The 18044-nt window shown below is 39.3% G+C and overlaps 1 protein-coding gene across 12 annotated transcripts in view; it reads left to right on the top strand.

Annotated features, from left to right (window-relative positions):
- The window catches only part of ptk2ab (protein tyrosine kinase 2ab), a 92035-nt gene that overhangs the window by 60359 nt on the left and 13632 nt on the right, over positions 1–18044 (top strand). For 5 of the 12 annotated variants that reach the window (XM_036583894.1, XM_036583869.1, XM_036583870.1 and 2 more), the window contains 9 exons: positions 622–706; positions 3840–3940; positions 4927–5042; positions 5259–5359; positions 5768–5857; positions 8020–8224; positions 12568–12679; positions 17047–17085; positions 17462–17548. In XM_036583894.1, the coding sequence (XP_036439787.1) occupies positions 622–706; positions 3840–3940; positions 4927–5042; positions 5259–5359; positions 5768–5857; positions 8020–8224; positions 12568–12679; positions 17047–17085; positions 17462–17548 (936 nt within the window). The other 7 variants (XM_036583872.1, XM_036583873.1, XM_036583874.1 and 4 more) reach the window with 4 other exon arrangements.

The following is an 18044-nucleotide window of genomic DNA, read 5'->3' on the forward strand; positions in this document are numbered from 1 at the left end:
CATTTCAGTACAGTTTGTCACAATTGCTTGATTAAACTTGATTACTCAATTTCTCAGTACTTGGTGAATCAGCAATAATTGATTGATTAGTTGTCAGTTTATATTATAATAATGCATATTTTAAAGGGCCCATATCATGAAAACCATACAGCCTGTAAATTGAAACTGTTTTACATTAATTGTTTTTGTGATGTCACAAAAAACAGCACATTTGCATATATCTGCTTATTTAGCCCCACCCATTCATAATAAATTTAACAGCATGTTTAATTCTGAGGGGCAAAGAGAGGTTGGAAAATGGTGAAATGAATTATGACTGTTTTTGGTGCACAAGTCCACACAAACATTGTAAGTGTAATGTGAAAATAAAGTTGAAGAAAAGCATGTTATATGGGCTCTTTAAATGTCCCTGTTAAAATAAAAAATAAACTGATGGACACGTGTTTCTGTGACAATGTTTTTATATTTGGTTAATGAAGTCATTTTAAATGCTCTATGATTTTATCCTTTTCCAGTGAAGTAATTTGAAATCTTTGAACGTTTTATACATTGTTTTTGTTCAGTTATGATTTTGTTTGTTTTTGATAAATTTTGGAAAATAATCTGTTTATTGTTCTGTAGGAGAGCCCTGCCCTCTCAGTGGCCATAAAGACCTGTAAAAACAGCACCTCTGACAGTGTCCGAGAGAAATTTCTCCAGGAGGCCTGTAAGTACTGATCATATACAATATAAACACTCACATATACAGTACCCTTGTGTGCATGTTTTGCAACTGTGTATGTATTTGTTGATTCTTAATTGCTGTGTATTGTCAACTCCATCTTTCACTTTCGGATCTTTTATGAAATCGCTGTGCTAGTCTAAGTAATTTACTTGAACATTTAGGTAGGCCTGTACAGAATTTTCAGAATCCATAATGTGTCACGGTGTTGTATAGCCAAAATGTTTTGTGTGTGTAGTTAATCACGGTTAATGCTCATTGGTCTTATTTGCTCAAAATTGACGATTAAGAAGGATTTTTTCCACTTAAATGTGCTATAGAATGAAATATATTTTCATTGGCGTAGTTAAATACCAAGAGCTCGGTACCTGGAACTGACGTACCTTAACAGGAATGAAAATGGAGGCTGCGTGCAGAAATGTACCATTCCAGGCCATGACAGGTTGTCGGCACTTTTCATACCTTTCTCAAGGAACCAAACTGTCAATGTTAATGGCTGAAGTTCATCTTTAAATGAGGCTGACGCTGGCTGTCTATTCACAGCTTCTTAATCAAATGTTCCGTTCCACCTACACCTTGTACAGGCACTAGAATGTAACTGTGGCACCATTTAAGGTGGAACAGAATATTCACACAACAAGCTGGCGAATAGAAAGCCAACTTCAGCTCACACGTTTAACAGAATCCCGGACAACTTTAATTTGAAGTTGTTAGTTGCTCTGCACATTTCACTCTGGACAGTTTCTCAAATCTTGGACAGTATTGAACAGGCTTCACTCAGCATTTGACACTGAAGAGATGGAGGGGCAATTCCAAGTTTTGTAGCATCACAACCCCATGCTGTGTGATTTTATCCACTTTTTAACAGTTGAAGCTGGGTTATCTTAAATCGAAAGCTAACAACTGTAATTTACTTCGTGTTATTGTTGAGATTGAAAGAAAGCAGCTGGTACAGGTAACGTTAGCTACTAGCAAGCTCCAGGTAACTAGCATAGCCAGCAAAATGACCTATGATGGCCTAGCTTATTTACATGGAGGTTCATTTTATTTTTCTGTCTAAGCCTGTGTAGACATGTTGCTTCTGTGTGAGCCATCGTGGTGCTTCACTGTAAATCAGCTAATGATGAGCAGAACTCATCAAATTATTCATAAGCGCACCATAAAAGTGAAAACCAGCTTGTTTCATTCTAGGGCCAAATCATAGTAAAACCACATCATATGTAAAACCACATCTGGGCATATTTTACCCCGACCAAAGTCACATACCTTCTGTGTAGACATCAGAGAACAATTTCAAAAAACTGAATAAATGCGTTTTATGGCATCTTTAATATGTAGTGCATTTTACTATAGCTATGTAAGTAAACAAATTAAGCTTAAACAGAATATTTTACGTCCAATAATTCATTGGCATTATTGTCATTGTGAGAATGCAGGATTCACGTGAACTTGAACATGGAAGTCATTTGATTTCACTTAATCGCTTGATTTCTATAGAATAAACAGTTTATTACCAACATCCAGTTAGAGCAACAGTGGCTGCATGTTCCAGCCAATGATTGTATATATCATGTATATCATGTAAACATTAAAGGGGTCCAGGTCGTCTGTGATTGTAGCCTCTTGCTCTCATTCGTGTTCATACAGCTTGTGGATTCTTGATACAGTGGAAGCTATCAAGGAAAACTGTAACTTTGTGCTTTATTATTGGTTTTTATATTACTTCTTGATTGTCCCATAGGCCTCCCAGAAGCACTGTTCAGCATGCTGCAAGTATTGCTTTAAAAGCCATTTAAAAGCTGTATTTGAATAAGAGAGCTACAATCATCATACTAACATACAGCATGCATTAAGGGCATTTAAAGTAAATAACATTAAAAAGGTAGTGGCTTTAATAATTCGATGCAATATTAATGCATTCACTTTGACAGCCTTAGTGTAAATAAGTGAATATGCATTGTTGTATATTGTATTGTTGATGGCTGTGTATTCATACCTTCTATGGTATCATGAATACATATTCAAATGTCTCCAGCTCATCTGTGTGTTTCCTCAGTCAGCTCGTTTATGGAGACAGAGTCCTGTAACTTTGAAGCACAGTGTGATTTCACCCTGACCTCACTCAGCAAGTGTTTACATTAACTTTCCATAACAATAAGACATAAGAATGTAACTGAGTGAAAGACAAAGAAAAGTGTAAACATTGTGAAGTTGTAAGAGAGCAGCTGTTGTTAGAGAGCCTCCTTATGTCTTGTCCAAGTCTTACAGAGGACTCCAACATTTATGTGTTTTGAGTGTGAGTTTGGAGGTACGTTTTAGTGTCTTGGAGAGTGTATACACCAAACAGAACTCTTCATGTCTTTTTATTTTACCTCTGTTCTTCATTGTGGATGTTTTAACTTTTACTTTATCTAGCATCACGTTTATGCCTGTGTTCTCTCACTAGCAGAATATGAGTTGTTTATGTCTATATCTGATCTCCCCAAATACAGTTTAATGCTGTTAACATATCTATTGTGGTCTATTATGGAGTCTCCTTGAACTCACATAGTCTCATTATAGAATATCCCTTAGTTAGTTTAGTTGTTGGTTTTTATTTACAATCCTTGAATGTAGTCTTGGGACACTCTCTGAATACAAGTTACGTCTTGCTCGTTTATTATTTTCTAAAGTAAATGTATCATCTATTCATTTGCATCCATCAGTGAAGTTATAATAACCAGCAATAATGACCACATTTACAAATTGAATCTCAAAGTTCAATTTTAGTTAATTAACAGAAAACTTAAGTAAGGCAAACACTTGATTTTAGAATCAGTGTGTCTGTAATCTTTCTCACAGACAGGATTTTTTTGTCAAAACACAATTTCCACAATGCGTCAACAAATCAAACAGTCTAAAAAAAAAAGGAATAATAGAAGTGTCCCAGAACGTTTGAGTGCTGTATGTGTTCATATGTTGTTATTTCAGTCATAGTTATGTTTTAGTTTTTGTGGACACCAACTTGAACCATATGCCCAGGCAAAAAGGCATTCTCATGATGATGTGTTTATCAGACTGAAGTAGCTCATGCTATGTAAATGTAGTCGTTAAAGTATCTCTCCTTGTGCCTCTGCAGTGACCATGCGGCAGTTTGATCACCCACACATTGTAAAGTTGATTGGTGTCATCACAGAGAATCCGGTTTGGATCATTATGGAGCTCTGCACTCTGGGAGAGGTGAGCAGTTTGTTATTTTTAAAGATACTGCAAGAATTAGACCAAGGATACTGGCCCTAGACCAGCATAGGCTGTTAGGCAAATCAGGAAAACTTCACTCAGACAGACCAAATTTTACCAGATTAATTTTTCATAACACCTGTTCCATAAATGTTCAGTGACTTAATCACAGAGCTTACAGGACTTAAAAAGAAGTTATTATACATAATGGTGCACCAGGAATGATTTAAATACATATTTTTAAGTGTGTGTGTGTGTGTGTGTGTGTGTGTGTGTGTGTCCATGGCTAGGAAGTTCAGCTAGTTTAAGGCGGCATAATAATAATTTCATAAATCTTTGGACATGATTGCTATATCGAGTGGGAAAAATTGCTGAGTGGAAGATGCAGTATTTCTATTAATATCTATGTACTGACGCTGAGCTATCAGACTGTCTAACAAACATCAACTCTATTACACAAGACCTATATCTTATACCTGTAAGTTATGTCAGTGCTTTTCTTACAAGAATGAAGTACCTCAGGAAAGGGGAGCATTAGTTGTCCAACTGTCTATATCCATGCTGTCACTGAGTGATTGATATAAACTCTGACAAATGAAATGAATTACTTTAAAGGGCCCATATTCCTTAGAATTTAGCTGGTTGTTTTTGTTACTGTGCCTCAAAGACCGAAGTATATTAAATCAAACAGAACTGTATGTATTTATTTATTTTTAAAAATGGGAAATTGTTTTTTTTTGTTTTTTTTTTTACGATATGGACAGTTTAAGCACTGCTTTGCATTTCTGTGTGAATGATGTAATCAGGAGGAGAAACATGAGCATTAGATCTGTGTGTGTGTGTGTGTGTGTGTGTGTGTGTGTGTTTGTGTTTATGTATATAGTAATATATTATAAAATACTATACATATAAAATACTAATCAAATCAATCAGTTCTTTATCAGTTGCTCTCATGTTTGAATACATTTTTCCTCTTATTATTACAGTTGCGCTCTTTCCTGCAAGTGCGTAAGTACGGTTTGGATTTAGCCTCATTGATCCTGTTCTCCTATCAGCTCAGCACAGCACTCGCCTACCTGGAGAGCAAGCGCTTTGTGCACAGGTGAGTGTGTCTTGTGCATAGAAATAAACTAGACTTCCCTTGTTTCCCGTAATGACCCCGTCTGCTGCCTTCCAATTAGGGTTTAGCTGACGCCACATTGCATTTCATCTCTCTCACAATAGGTGCTCTCCATGACAACCCGTCTGTAATGAAGTCATGCTCCTTCAGTTCTGCTTCTGCCTGTGGCTTTAAAATGACATTTGCTTTCTCCTGCAGGGACATAGCTGCTAGGAACGTGCTGGTGTCATCTGTAGACTGTGTGAAACTGGGCGACTTCGGCCTGTCCAGATACATGGAGGACAGCTCTTATTATAAAGGTTTTACCTCCGTAGTCCACTTACCAAATGCAACTACACTCACTGCATGACAGATAGAGACAAGTTTATACTGGCAATATGAGAAATATCACAAATATATTTTTGGTGCTGTATGTTTAAAATCTTTATATAACTGTCAAACACTGCCTGTACCTAATTTATTTAGGTGGGCTTTCTTTAAATAGAACTGTTTTTGGCTCTTCATTTTGACAGAGACATATGCAAAGCACTGCTGTCATAGTACAAGATATGTACTTATATTGTGCTTAGCATGTCTGCTTATTAGTCTTGTAGTACATTCCACAGCTTTGCCAATTTCTGTTTAATAATGCATTCCTTTTCTGTGTTTAATAAGTGAGTTCACCCTTGCTGTCTAAGTGAACTGAGCCGTATTCTCTGTCTCTTTAGCCTCTAAAGGGAAACTGCCTATTAAATGGATGGCGCCAGAATCTATTAACTTCAGACGCTTTACCTCATCCAGTGATGTGTGGATGTTTGGTAAGAGAGTGTGTGTGTGTGTGTGGAAAAGAGTGTCTGATTGTGTAATTGTGAACATTTAGAGAGAACAGAAGCTTATGGAATTTTGGTGTGTGTGAATAAAGCAGTTCCGTTTATTGTGTACGTGTGTGTGTGTGTGTGTGTGTGTGTGTGTGTGTGTGTGTGTGTGTGTGTGTGTGAGATTCCAGAGAGCTGCAGACATTTGACTCTGATTTGACTGATTTGAATCTCTCATTCAGCTCACATTGGTGTAAATCATCTCTTCCAGTCTCTCTGTGTCGTGAGCTTCATGAGTACATGTGCAGTTTGCAGCTGTTTTCTCTAACTCTACCAATACCAAGTTAGGGTACATGCATCCCTTTGGGGTATGCCTGTGTTGGGTTTAGGTCAGAAAATTCTGGCTTTCACTTTCATGCTTGCTTTCTGTTAAAGAAATCAGGTAGATTTTTTCACAGTTCCAAAGTTCAGTGTTAGAAGTTGCATTTAATGCTTATAATGATCCAAATAATCCCAAACACATTCAGTGGTGTTGAGGTCTGGACTCTGTGGTGGTCAGTCCATTATTCAGAGAACACCAGCAGCTTCTTTGCTTGATTTGCACAGTTTTGTTTGTCTATTTCATTGCCTCTGTAGGGGCTTCTTGGCAGCTACACATCATTTCAGACTCATTGTATTGAAATTAAAGATGAAAACTTTAAATTCTGTTTATCTGATGGTGACAGTTTTGGTGGTCTACCAGGTCTTGCATTGTTGTTACTTATTTTCCTTAGACACTCCCCTTCCCTATGCAAGTTGAACAAACTTGAACATAATGGCTACTTTGACTAGAAATTAAATAAATGAAGGTTAGTCTCTGGCTTTTGCACAGTACGTACAGTACTGAGACAGATGACACAAGGAACTTGGCCATCCATAAGATCCTGAGCAAGAGACAGGGCAGTGTCTGAGCATTTGGCATCCCAAAGTGGCATCCTACCCCAATCATTTTACGTTGTAAGCATGAATGAAAAAGAATGAGTACTTAATTAATTTTAATCAGAAAAAACAAGCTAAGTGGAAAAGAATGAAAACTACTAGAATGAAAACTAAATCTAGTCACAGACTCGGTGTGGAAAATGATGCAAGACTAAAATTCTTTCCTGTACAACCAATTGTGGATTTACTCGTGTCATATCAAGCACATCCTTCCCATCAATCTGTGGTGACTCATCAATCATTCACAGTGTGTGCGCTGATGTACAAATCGTTGTGCCAGTTTCCTGGACTTGGATTAAAGATTAGATTAAATGTATTTGAAACTTAGATTATGCCTAGACTAAAAAACAGAGGGGATACACAACAGGAGGTTTAATATCGAAGGGGACACAGGACTGTGAAAGGTTCGGGAACTGCTGCTCTTACATATTTGCATCATGACATTGAAAAAAATGACTATGTTAATGGGGAATTCCTGTAATTTTTTTTAGTCATTCTGAGTGGTCTAATGTAAAACGCTTCAGTCTAGAGGAACTTGCGGAGTCAGAATTGTTCATAGTAATGGTGATAGGAACCAGATGTCTGAAACATTTAATGGCCCTAAAAGCAGGTAATTACATGAAATAAATATTACCTGATGCCCGAGAGGTTTTATAAAGGTTTGAGAAGGTTTTGCTAGAAATGTTATTTTAAAATCCATTCATGGTAGAGAGGGATGTGCAGGGTTTTAGGTGTCTTAGGGCAAAATAATACCCAAGAAAACAGATTTATCACTATATTGCTGTTATCAACATCACATACAAAAACTCGGAAGACACATCTAAGTTCACTGGTCATTTTGGATAGCAAATAAAATTGCTGTAATTGCTTTGTAGACATTCTGACCCCTGGTTCCTATCACCACTGCTGTAGAGAAAGCTAAGCTGGTAAGTTTTTCTACAATGCACCATTTCACATTCAACCTCTCTGAAAGACTTCACAGCATTTTGAAAAATTGTTAGAATTCCTTTTTAAATCATAGCTTAAGATATTGAATTACATAGGCGGCTGAAGATCCTGCATATTCACATGGGCATAGTGACTAAATTAATATCTGCTATGTGATTGGTTTGGTTTGAGTGTTTCCTCCTGTGTTTCTGTTGGTTTGCTATGCCGGCAGTAAATTCCTCCTCATGTTGTGTTTCCAGGTGTGTGTATGTGGGAGATCCTGATGTACGGGGTCAAACCCTTTCAAGGTGTGAAAAACAACGATGTCATTGGCCGTATTGAGAATGGCGAGCGGCTAGCCATGCCACCCAACTGCCCCCCGACCCTGTACAGCCTGATGACCAAGTGCTGGGCGTATGACCCCAGCAAGCGGCCCCGCTTCAACGAACTCAAAGCACAGCTCAGGTCAGTACCTAGAATGACACTGTATGATGAGCATATGCGTGATCTTTTTTTCTTCAGTTCAGTGTGTCCTTGCATTGTCTACCACTTTAAATGCTTGTTTTGTCTGCCTGCATACACATATCTTTGTGTGTGCTAGAAAGTATTTTTGCGTTGACACCAGGGGGCGCTAAAAACCTGTGAATAGTAATTTGAGTTTTTTTAGATCAATGTGCATGCGTTATGTCTCAGAAATATGTAGTGGGACATAAAAAATTAGATAAATTTCCACTTCAACAAGACAGTTGTATTTTCTTACATACCTAAAGATTGATTTTTGCTGGGTATTGTCGACTTTTGGCACCGTCTTTAGTTTCCTAAAATGCTAAGTTTTTCAGGGCAGGCAACAAAACTGATCCTAGACTGGAATGAAAGGGCAAAGTACCTGGCAGTCCAGCAGGAGAGCCATGTGACCTTTGAGGTTAGTCATGAATACATGCCGGGGAAGTTCCCTCTCTAGCCCTGACTAAGTCCACCAAGTCTGTGACACTTCCTGTCTACAGATAATCTCATGAGTTGCATCGCAACGGTATCAATCTCATAGTCAGAGCCACAGCCCCTCAGCCTCTCTTATATTCTGTATTCATTTGTTACTCTTTCCTTGTCTTAATCATTCGCTGACACACATGCACACGCCCGTTCCCGTGCACAGGTAGAGAATTAAGGTAAAGACACTGTAGGCTACGAGAAATGTTAGACATCACTGATGATGCAAGTGAGCGTTCCCCGCTCAGCATTCCCATTCATGTACACACATGCTTGCAGTGCCGGGAAGCTGAGAAATCACGCAGTGCAAGTCACTGATGCGTTTTCAATACATCATTTTGGGCAAATTCATTTGAAAGGACATATATGCTTGTTTAGCTGGCGAGCGTACTCTTTATCCATTTGTTTACACATTCAACATCTTTCCATTTTGTGGGTCACTAGTCATATTGGAGCTGTTAGTGGTATAAAAGGAGCCATTGTTTATATATGGAATCTATTGTTTTGAAGTGCATTCATAAGGCCCCTCATAGATGTAATAAATTTTGTGATGGTGCATATTTGAACATAGCACCATCACAACAATTTGTAGTTCTGAATGCTGTGGTGGCTGAGCACAAGGAAAGTATTATGGCCAGACTGCTCTTTGTACAGTATGCACATTAGTACAGTTCGTAAAGCACCTTCATGCCCCCCCACACCCCCCCCCCCCCCCCCTCTATCTCTCTCTCTCTCTCTCCCTCCCCCCTCCCTCCCCCTGACTCTCTCTCTCCCTCCCCCTGACTCTCTCCCTGACTTCCTCCCACATCAGTCGTTTTCCAGGTTTTCCTACTGCGCCACTGTGTCCTGGAAACGATGTAAATATTTGCACTGTTAACACTATTTATACCACATAATCAGGCCCATAAAAGGCACTGGATGCACCGCCTCAGGTGTGGCTAGTATAATCATCTATTAGGGAGTTACGTCTTTAAATGCTGCATATGTGTATGCTTTTTTCAGTGGTCTTTGTGTTTTTGTTGCTGAAGTGTGCAGTGCATTTTCTCCATGCCTTCAGATGCTGTAAAACACATACATAAGGTTACTGTTTATGTAAGCTGTTGTGCTCCATCATAGTGCTAATGCTAATGCATTTTAATGTTAGTATGAGACTGTAAGCCTGTTACTGATAATAATTAGGGACACAAATATGTGGCCACTGACAATATTCAACCAAAAATGGTCAAAAGTGACACTTGGTTTTTGGGATCACTGTTCATGTTGAGTATGCCAAAGAAGTTGAATACCACAGGTTTGACACCACTAATCAACGCCGGTATCAGTATCAAAAAAAGAAAAAGTGTTGTCATGTTGTTTCTACAACAGAAGCAGAAAAGAAAGTCTCTGTGAGCTTGACAATGATTTCTGTAGCCACAGGTTTTGAAATGACAGGAAAAAAGTCCTACTTATACCTTAAAATAATGGAGTTCATTGCTTTGGATGAATAGCTGTTCTCTGTTGTTGAGGACAGTGAATTTTGTGGCACATTAATATGTGACTGTGATTGTAAAGCTGTTGCTGATAATAGTTAGGGATGCACCAATTATTCCGCCACTGAAAACATTTAGCCAAAAATGATATCCTAAGTACTGTAATAATTTTAGTAAGTTTATTTTATGCAAACTGTTTATCAGCTTGTTTTTGTTTTTGGTGTTAAGCTCAGTGTGTCTAAAGTTTTAGTTTTGGCCAATGATGAAGAGGTTTATGTCCTGTTTTAGAGGAAACAGAGATGCTGCCTCAGGACTAAGGCTAATTGATGATAACCAATCAACCACTAGATCACAACCGGAATCAAGGGTCCATATTTTTGGGGTGTATTTTTACATTTGTGTGCCACTCTGTGTCAGACACCTGGCCATGAAACAGAACAAATGCTAACTTTACTGTAAGAGGTTCCAAACTATGAAAGTAGATATAGGTGGCAATACTGCTACCCAGTCTCTGACATTGGCTTTATGGCTAACTGTTACTCAGTTGCAGTCCAATACATTGCACACTTTAGAATGCACTCCCTTTTTTAATGCAGGGGCCCTAAGCCAAGTGTAACAGGCTGCCCCTGAGTTTAGCAGTCTAGCTGCAGGGAGAAGGCGAGAAACAGCTGGACCCTTCTCTTTTCTCTTTGTTTTGCACATATGCCAGCAGATGAAGGTTTGGGATGGGTATATGCAGGTAAGTGCATTGGATTATAAATGTATAAAATGTATAAAATATGTTTTGAGACTGTACTGTGCTTCTTTAGACCTGGGGGAAGTTGCTAAAAGTTTAAATCTTTTGGATATACTTGTGCTAGCACTACATTTTTAGAGGATTTTAGAGCAGTGATTCCCAACCCTGGTCCTTGGGGACCCCCTACCCTGCACATTTGAGTGTGTGCCCTGCTCCCAACACACCTGATCCAACTAATCTGCTAATTAACAAACCCTTCCTGAGTTGAAGTGGCTTTGCTTTGGCAAGAAAACATAAAAATATGCAGGGCAGGGGGTCCTCCAGGACCAGGATTGGGAACCAGAGTTGTGATTTCACTCTCCTTAGATTTCTTCAGCTGTATGTTGAATACTGTTCTAAAAGCTTTACGTTAAGGTCTTGGGAGTCAGGCCCGAATGATGTAACGGTTAGCCATTGATACTGGCAGATATTCAGATCCTGTGAATTTAAAATCCATCTGATAAAGCACTGGTATTTAGCAGCTTGCTTTCTATTGCACAAAGCTTCTAATTGAAAGAAAAAGTTTCAGTTTTTACTATTTAAAGGTCTCCTGCTCATATGCCAGCGCAAAGAGAAGCACAAAATGCAGTCATGGCTGAAATAACAAAACATGTAAATACATTGAGACTTAACCTTTAAACGTGAAGAAACTGACAATAATGTCGGTCAGTAAAGTACTGTTTAACTAAAACTACCACAATAAATTATGTCGACTTATATCATTGATAATCAGAAATTTTTGATGCTTAAAACGGTAGTGATTACAAATTTTTTAAATCATATTGGTCATGTCCTATTTGAATGGAAACGTGTAGGTAAAGCTCTTCATGGGCAGACAGGCTTAAGGGGTCTCAGTGAGCAGCAGAATTTCAGAATGATCTGCACAGGTGTTTCCTCCCTCTGTCCTGTCCTTCATTCATCTGCTGTCAGCACACTTGCTGGGCCTGTCAGGCAGAATAGTGCTTCTATATATAACTCTTCTTGGAGCCTAGTTGTGGGGCTTTAACTGTATTCTCTCACCATTGAGTTTTGAATGTCCATGCGTCTCACACCTCCATCTCTCAGTTCACATCTCAGAGGGAGAACTTACCAAGTCCACAGCAGGTATGAAAATTACTTTGGCCAGAATTCATTGTGGACAAAGCTTAAAATAGATTTTGCTATTGAGTACGTAGAGAACTTCAGAATAGCTTTGTTTGTGAAACATGGTTGTCATATGTTTTTAATTGTGACTCTTATTTACTGTAATGTTCATAACCGTGACTTCTTGAATCTTGAGTTGAATTGATGGTTGGCTTATAGTTACATATAAATGAGTTGCCTCTCATTTGTAATGGTATAAGGTGTTCTATGACAATGTAGTTTATGAGCTCATTCTTCCTTGGAACTCAGTTGTGATCTGCCTGCGTGGGCATGCCTGGTTTAAGACTCCTGCATACAGACTTAAACACAGTCTCGGTGTGAAAAGCTCTCGTTGTAGGAGCACGTGTGGCTGGATTTGTTCCCACTGTCTGAACTCTGGCTGTAGGAAAGATGTTGTTAGCTCACCGTGGTGCTTTCTGTCGATCTTTCTTCAGCACTATCCTTGCGGAGGAGAAGGCGCAGCAGGAGGAGCGCAGTCGGATGGAGATGAGGCGACAGGTCAACGTGTCCTGGGACTCAGGAGGGTCAGACGAGGCACCCCCAAAAGTAAGTACATCACATTCATATAGCAGTTATGTCACTTAAGTTAAATTCTCATGCAGACTGTAAATGAAAATGTGATGAGTGTGAGTATGTGTCTTGGTCAGCTGATATAACTAAACATCTACAGTGTATATTTTTGTATGTTTATTATTCCATGGCAGTGGTTTAGTTTCACTGCTGTTCACTGATGCATCCCAGAGAGACTAGGTTGAAAAGAGGCCACAGAGGCTTGTTTACCTGTTTAACAAATTATTACCTGTCACTGCTTTCCATGTAGTTGTTAGGTCAGCAAAACATGTTTATTTGATATATCCAGTATGTTACTTTAGATTTATTTTCTATTAATATGAAATGTATTCAAGATTAAATTTGATGTGTAGTACTGAATGCTAATACCTTAGTGATATGGAAGTGTAATCTTTATATGTGGATTTTTTTTTTTATATACTGACATGTATAAATGTGTGATAAGTGATTATTCTCAGCTTCATGATTTTTAAGCCAATAGCTTTTTCATCCAGACTTGGGATTTTACAGGGCCAGTTTCTCACCTCTGATAAAGCTGTGATGTCACTTTTAGATGAGTGAAAAGTCTCTTCAAAAGTGATTTGCTTCCACAATACCAAACCTATCCTTTAATCCTCGGCTTTATCTCCTTACCTTAACTTATCTTAACTTGTGACTGTGATTATTAGAGATCCTTGCACAAAGCGCTTACAGATCCTCATTAACTGCAAATGCTGAGATGCTGTTCTGTTCATGTGGCAGTGATTCCTAACCCTCTTTATGGAGAAACTTAGCAGTTTCCTTCTCCAACACACCTGATCCCATTCAGCTAATTAACAAGTGATTGGGTTATTTCATATTTGTAATATGGCATAATCTCATTTGTTATGGCTGGATTCTTCTCCCTCTTCCATAGGTGTACTTTCTATTACTGACTCCAGACTTTACACGTTCTCCTGAATGTAATGTTATCTGTATACTTCATCATCTAGAAAGGTTCTGTCAAACTTGTGTAAATAATAAGCTCATTAACTTTTCATTATCTTTTATCTCTCAATGAGTGTTATAGACCCCTTTATGGTTGGTAAAATGTTTTAATTCTAAGTTGAATCATCTTATTGTTTAGTTACTAAGTTGTATGTAATATCTATGTAGTAGTATGTATTATTCAGTGACTACACCATGTATTCAGAGGTTTGTAAGCACCTGCTCTAATTTTCTTCTGAAATTAAGGGTGTTAAAGGAGATTTTTGCTGCCTCAGTCTTTTGGAAAGACTTTACATCAGATGTTGGAACATTGATGTGAGGATTTGATTGCATTCAGGCACAAGGGCATTAGTGAGATCAGGCACTGATGTTGGATAATTGGTTCTGGATCACTCCGACTCCTTACCCTAGTGAGCACAGTTCCACTGCTTCACATCCCAGTGCTTTGAGATGGGGGCTTTATTTCCCTGTAGCCAGTGCTTGTTATGGTGATCTAAGGCTTATATGTGGCTGCTCCAGAGCACCTCATTGTATTGGCAGTGCTTTATTGTGGAGATTATAGAAGTTGTATGTGTTCAGTTGAGGGCTTGTTTCAGTAATGGGACATGTAGTATATTATTTATTATTTGGTAATTACTGTACAACTTATAAGTTTTGTACTTTTGAGAGTGAGGAACTGAAGTGTAGGCCCATATACACACTCCTTAGGGTTTAAGGGGATAAATAATTAAATGGCTTAAGGAGACCTTGATTGTCTTAATGTTCTTAAAATAATTTTTAGTTGATAGAGTTGATACGGTAGATAGAGCCACACCTTTCCAGTTTAGTTTTAGCCTGCCCATATTATGTTTTCGTAGAAAATTCTTTCCAGGATTCCTTCCGAAAGTCAGGCGTGAAGGCTACCAGTGTTTGACTGCTGGTGATTGATGGGTCTGGCTGGTCACCTCCTGCTAGTTCTCTAGCCTGCACTCTTTCTGCTGCTTTGTATGTGATTTCAGAGATTCTTGCAAGCACGCTTTCACCCTCTGCTGAGCTTATTCATGACCATGCAGTCATTCAGACTGCTTCTGCACAAGTGTTCATGTCTGTCTGTCATTGTCACACTATCATGAGTGTTGTACTGTAAATGTCTTAGCTGTGGCTCATGTTTGCGTTCTTGTCATGCCTTTCTAAATATCTCCTCTTGTCATCCATGTTCTGTGTCCTTGTGTTGTCTGGCTTTGCATGTGTGCCTGTTTGTGTGTGTGTGTGTGTGTGTGTGTGGGTGTGTGTGTGTGCGTGTGTTCACGTGCGCACTCCTGTCTGTTTGTAGCCCTCCCGCAGACTCTTCCTGCAGCACAGTGTTAGCATGGACTGTTTGTCTGCTGCTCCTGCTTGTCCTGTGCAGAAGTCTTTCAGCTCTCAGCTCTCACTCAGCTTCTTCCAGCCCCCTGCTGTCCCTGTACTAGCGCTGCACTCCCAGACTCCCAACCAACCCCACCAGGGGCCCAGGCTCCGGAGGAGGCCTTCACTGCCTCCCACGGACTCCCAAGCTGCCCAATACCCTGCCTGCGGTCCCATGGCGCCACCCTGCTTCCCCCCACGTCAACCAAACCTGAACCAACATGCTCACTATCACCCCTTACAGGCAGGTCTGATAGGAACATAAACAGGACGACTGAATGTCCTATAATCCCTATGAAATACGCAGCTGCCAGTTTATTATGAACACTTAGCTGGTACTTTTGTAGCATTTTGTAGATATACGATAACTGATGTATCAGCCCCTCTCTACCCCATCCATCAATGGAATGGGACCACTGTAGGACTACCACTGACCAAATATTATTTGAACAGTGGACTGTTCTCAGCACAGAAGTGACACCATGTCAGGGGGTGTGTGTGTCTGGCATTAGTATCAGGAACAGTAGTACCAGGCTTCGTACACCATTTAGTGTCACTGCTGGGTTGAGAATAAATATATACAGCCAGCAGTGGTCAGAAAATCAAGAGCTACACAATGGGTGATACAAATTGTGCAGAGAAAAAGATTAGCTTTAATCTTAAACTGTACAACTATAAAGTTTATCAACAAGGTAGCTGTGTCTAATAATGTGGGCAGAAAGTGTACATAGTATTACAAACTCCAGCAGCCCTAAAACAAACTTAAATTAGTGCAATATACGCTAACTACCACTACCATCTTGCTACCACGGCTCCTGTGCTGAGAATGATCTACGTCCCAGACAATATCTGGTCAGTGGTTGCCCCGTGGTGGTCCGTTTCCACTGATGGACAGGATAGGGGGGACTGAAAAATTGTAAATCTACAAAATGCAACTACACTACCACTAAAAAGTTTGGAATCCCTTTATGTTAATGAATTGTATTGTATTATATCAGCACTTTCTAATACGAGGCATTCTAAATGTTAATTTTATTTTAAAGTAAATCATATGTAGCTTTCTCAGTTGTTTTTTAATCATCTACAGCTCTGTTCATTATTATGAACACATCTGACATTACCTTTTTTTAACAACTTCCTGGTTTCCAACTAATTATTTGAAAGCTATGAAATTGCATGGAACTGGATTAAATACTGAATTCATTTCATAAATTTATCTGAAACCACATTGATTTTATGTTGTTGAAAACATTGATTTCAAACTTTTGGTCAGTGATTCCAAACTTTAGATATTGGTGTGTATGGCAGTGATTCTCAAATCAATCCTTGAAGATCCTTGGACAGTCCACATTTTTGCTCCAACCCAAGTTTGGACACATATTGATAGAGTACAGATGTGGACTGTCTTGGGGTCCCTGAGAACTGGTTTTCGAACCACTGCTGTATGACACATGTATTTGATAAAATGACCAATGTGTGTAGATCAGGGTGCCCGATTCTGGTCCTAGAGATTTACCACCCTGCAGCTCCAACCCTAATCTAACACTTGATCCAGGTAATGAAAGCCTTCAGAGGCATCTGAATCTTAGAGCCAGGTGTGTTGGCTCTGAACTCTTCAGGGTGGTAGATCTCCAGTACCAGGATTGGAGCACCACTTGTGTAGATAAACTGGCAACTTAGTGTTTCTTGATTCCACATGAATGCATGTAACGCAGACTTAAACATAAAGTGACTGCCTTTACTTGCAACTCACATGAATGTGCATGAACTCATTGTACGTCAGTTAAATTTTGTGCTTGTATGAACCGCCAGATCTGTGCTCTACATAAGGATACTAAAAATGTCACAATGTGGTTTCACAACAGGCAAAAGGGCACATTTGGCCACTGCACCAGCCTCATTTTGACTTGATTGTCTGTGTCTTGTCTGTGCCACTGTGTTTCACTCTTTATTCTCCTGTTTTTCGGATCTTTCTTTCCCCTGCTCCTCCGGAGGGTTGGTTGCGTGACTGTCTCTATGAGAAGGTGTTTAAGGTAGACGTGCCTTTAAACTGTTCTCTCCATTCACAGCTGAATGTGGCGCAACATCTCAACCAGTCAGAAGAGGACTTGATGCTTTCACTGTCCAGTCCTGTCTTGTAATTTCTAATATCCATCCCACTCCTTCCCCATGTGTAACAAGCTACTAAATAAGAGTACATAAAAAGAGCTTCTTTTACTTTTTGGGTGTTTAACTAACTGCTTGCCTTTTTAATGCCTGTTTTGGTTTTTACCCTTCTACAGCCTGGACTACCTGTCCACACAAAATAATTTTGTGTGTGCCTCTTTAACCTTTGCTAACTGCAGTCCCTCATCCAAAGGCAAATAAGGGTGTATAGTGACAGAGGGGTGTGCATGTGTGTGTTTGCAGCCCAGCAGACCTGGTTATCCTAGTCCACGTTCCAGTGAAGGATTCTATCCCAGTCCTCAGCATATGGGCCAGCACAATCACTATCAGGTACACAAGTTCTCTCTTACATTCAACACATTATCTACAGTGCTGTGAAAAAGTATTTGCCCCTCACCCAGTTTCTTCTATTGTTGCTAATTTGTCACATTTAAATGTTTCAGACTATCAAACTAATTTTAACATAAGATAAAGACAACATTAGTAAACACAAAATGCAGCTTCTAAAAAAAAATGCAAAAAATGCAGCTTCTAATAACTGGTTATGCAACCCTTGGCAGAAACAGCTGCGATCAAACATTTGCAGTAACATTTGCGATGAGTCTTTTACTTTACTGTGGAGGAATTTTGGCCCACTCCCCTTTGCAGAATTGTATTAATTCGGCTACATTGATGGGTTTTTGACTAAAACTGCCCATTTAAGGTCTTGCCACAGCATCTCAAAGGGATTCAAGTCAGGACTTTGACTTGGTGACCCTAAAATCGTAATTTTTTTTTTACTTTTGAGCCATTCAGAGATGAACTTGCTTGTGTGCTTCAGATCATT

Source organism: Colossoma macropomum, unplaced genomic scaffold (assembly GCF_904425465.1).
Source record: "Colossoma macropomum unplaced genomic scaffold, Colossoma_macropomum, whole genome shotgun sequence".
Classification (NCBI taxonomy): domain Eukaryota; kingdom Metazoa; phylum Chordata; class Actinopteri; order Characiformes; family Serrasalmidae; genus Colossoma; species Colossoma macropomum.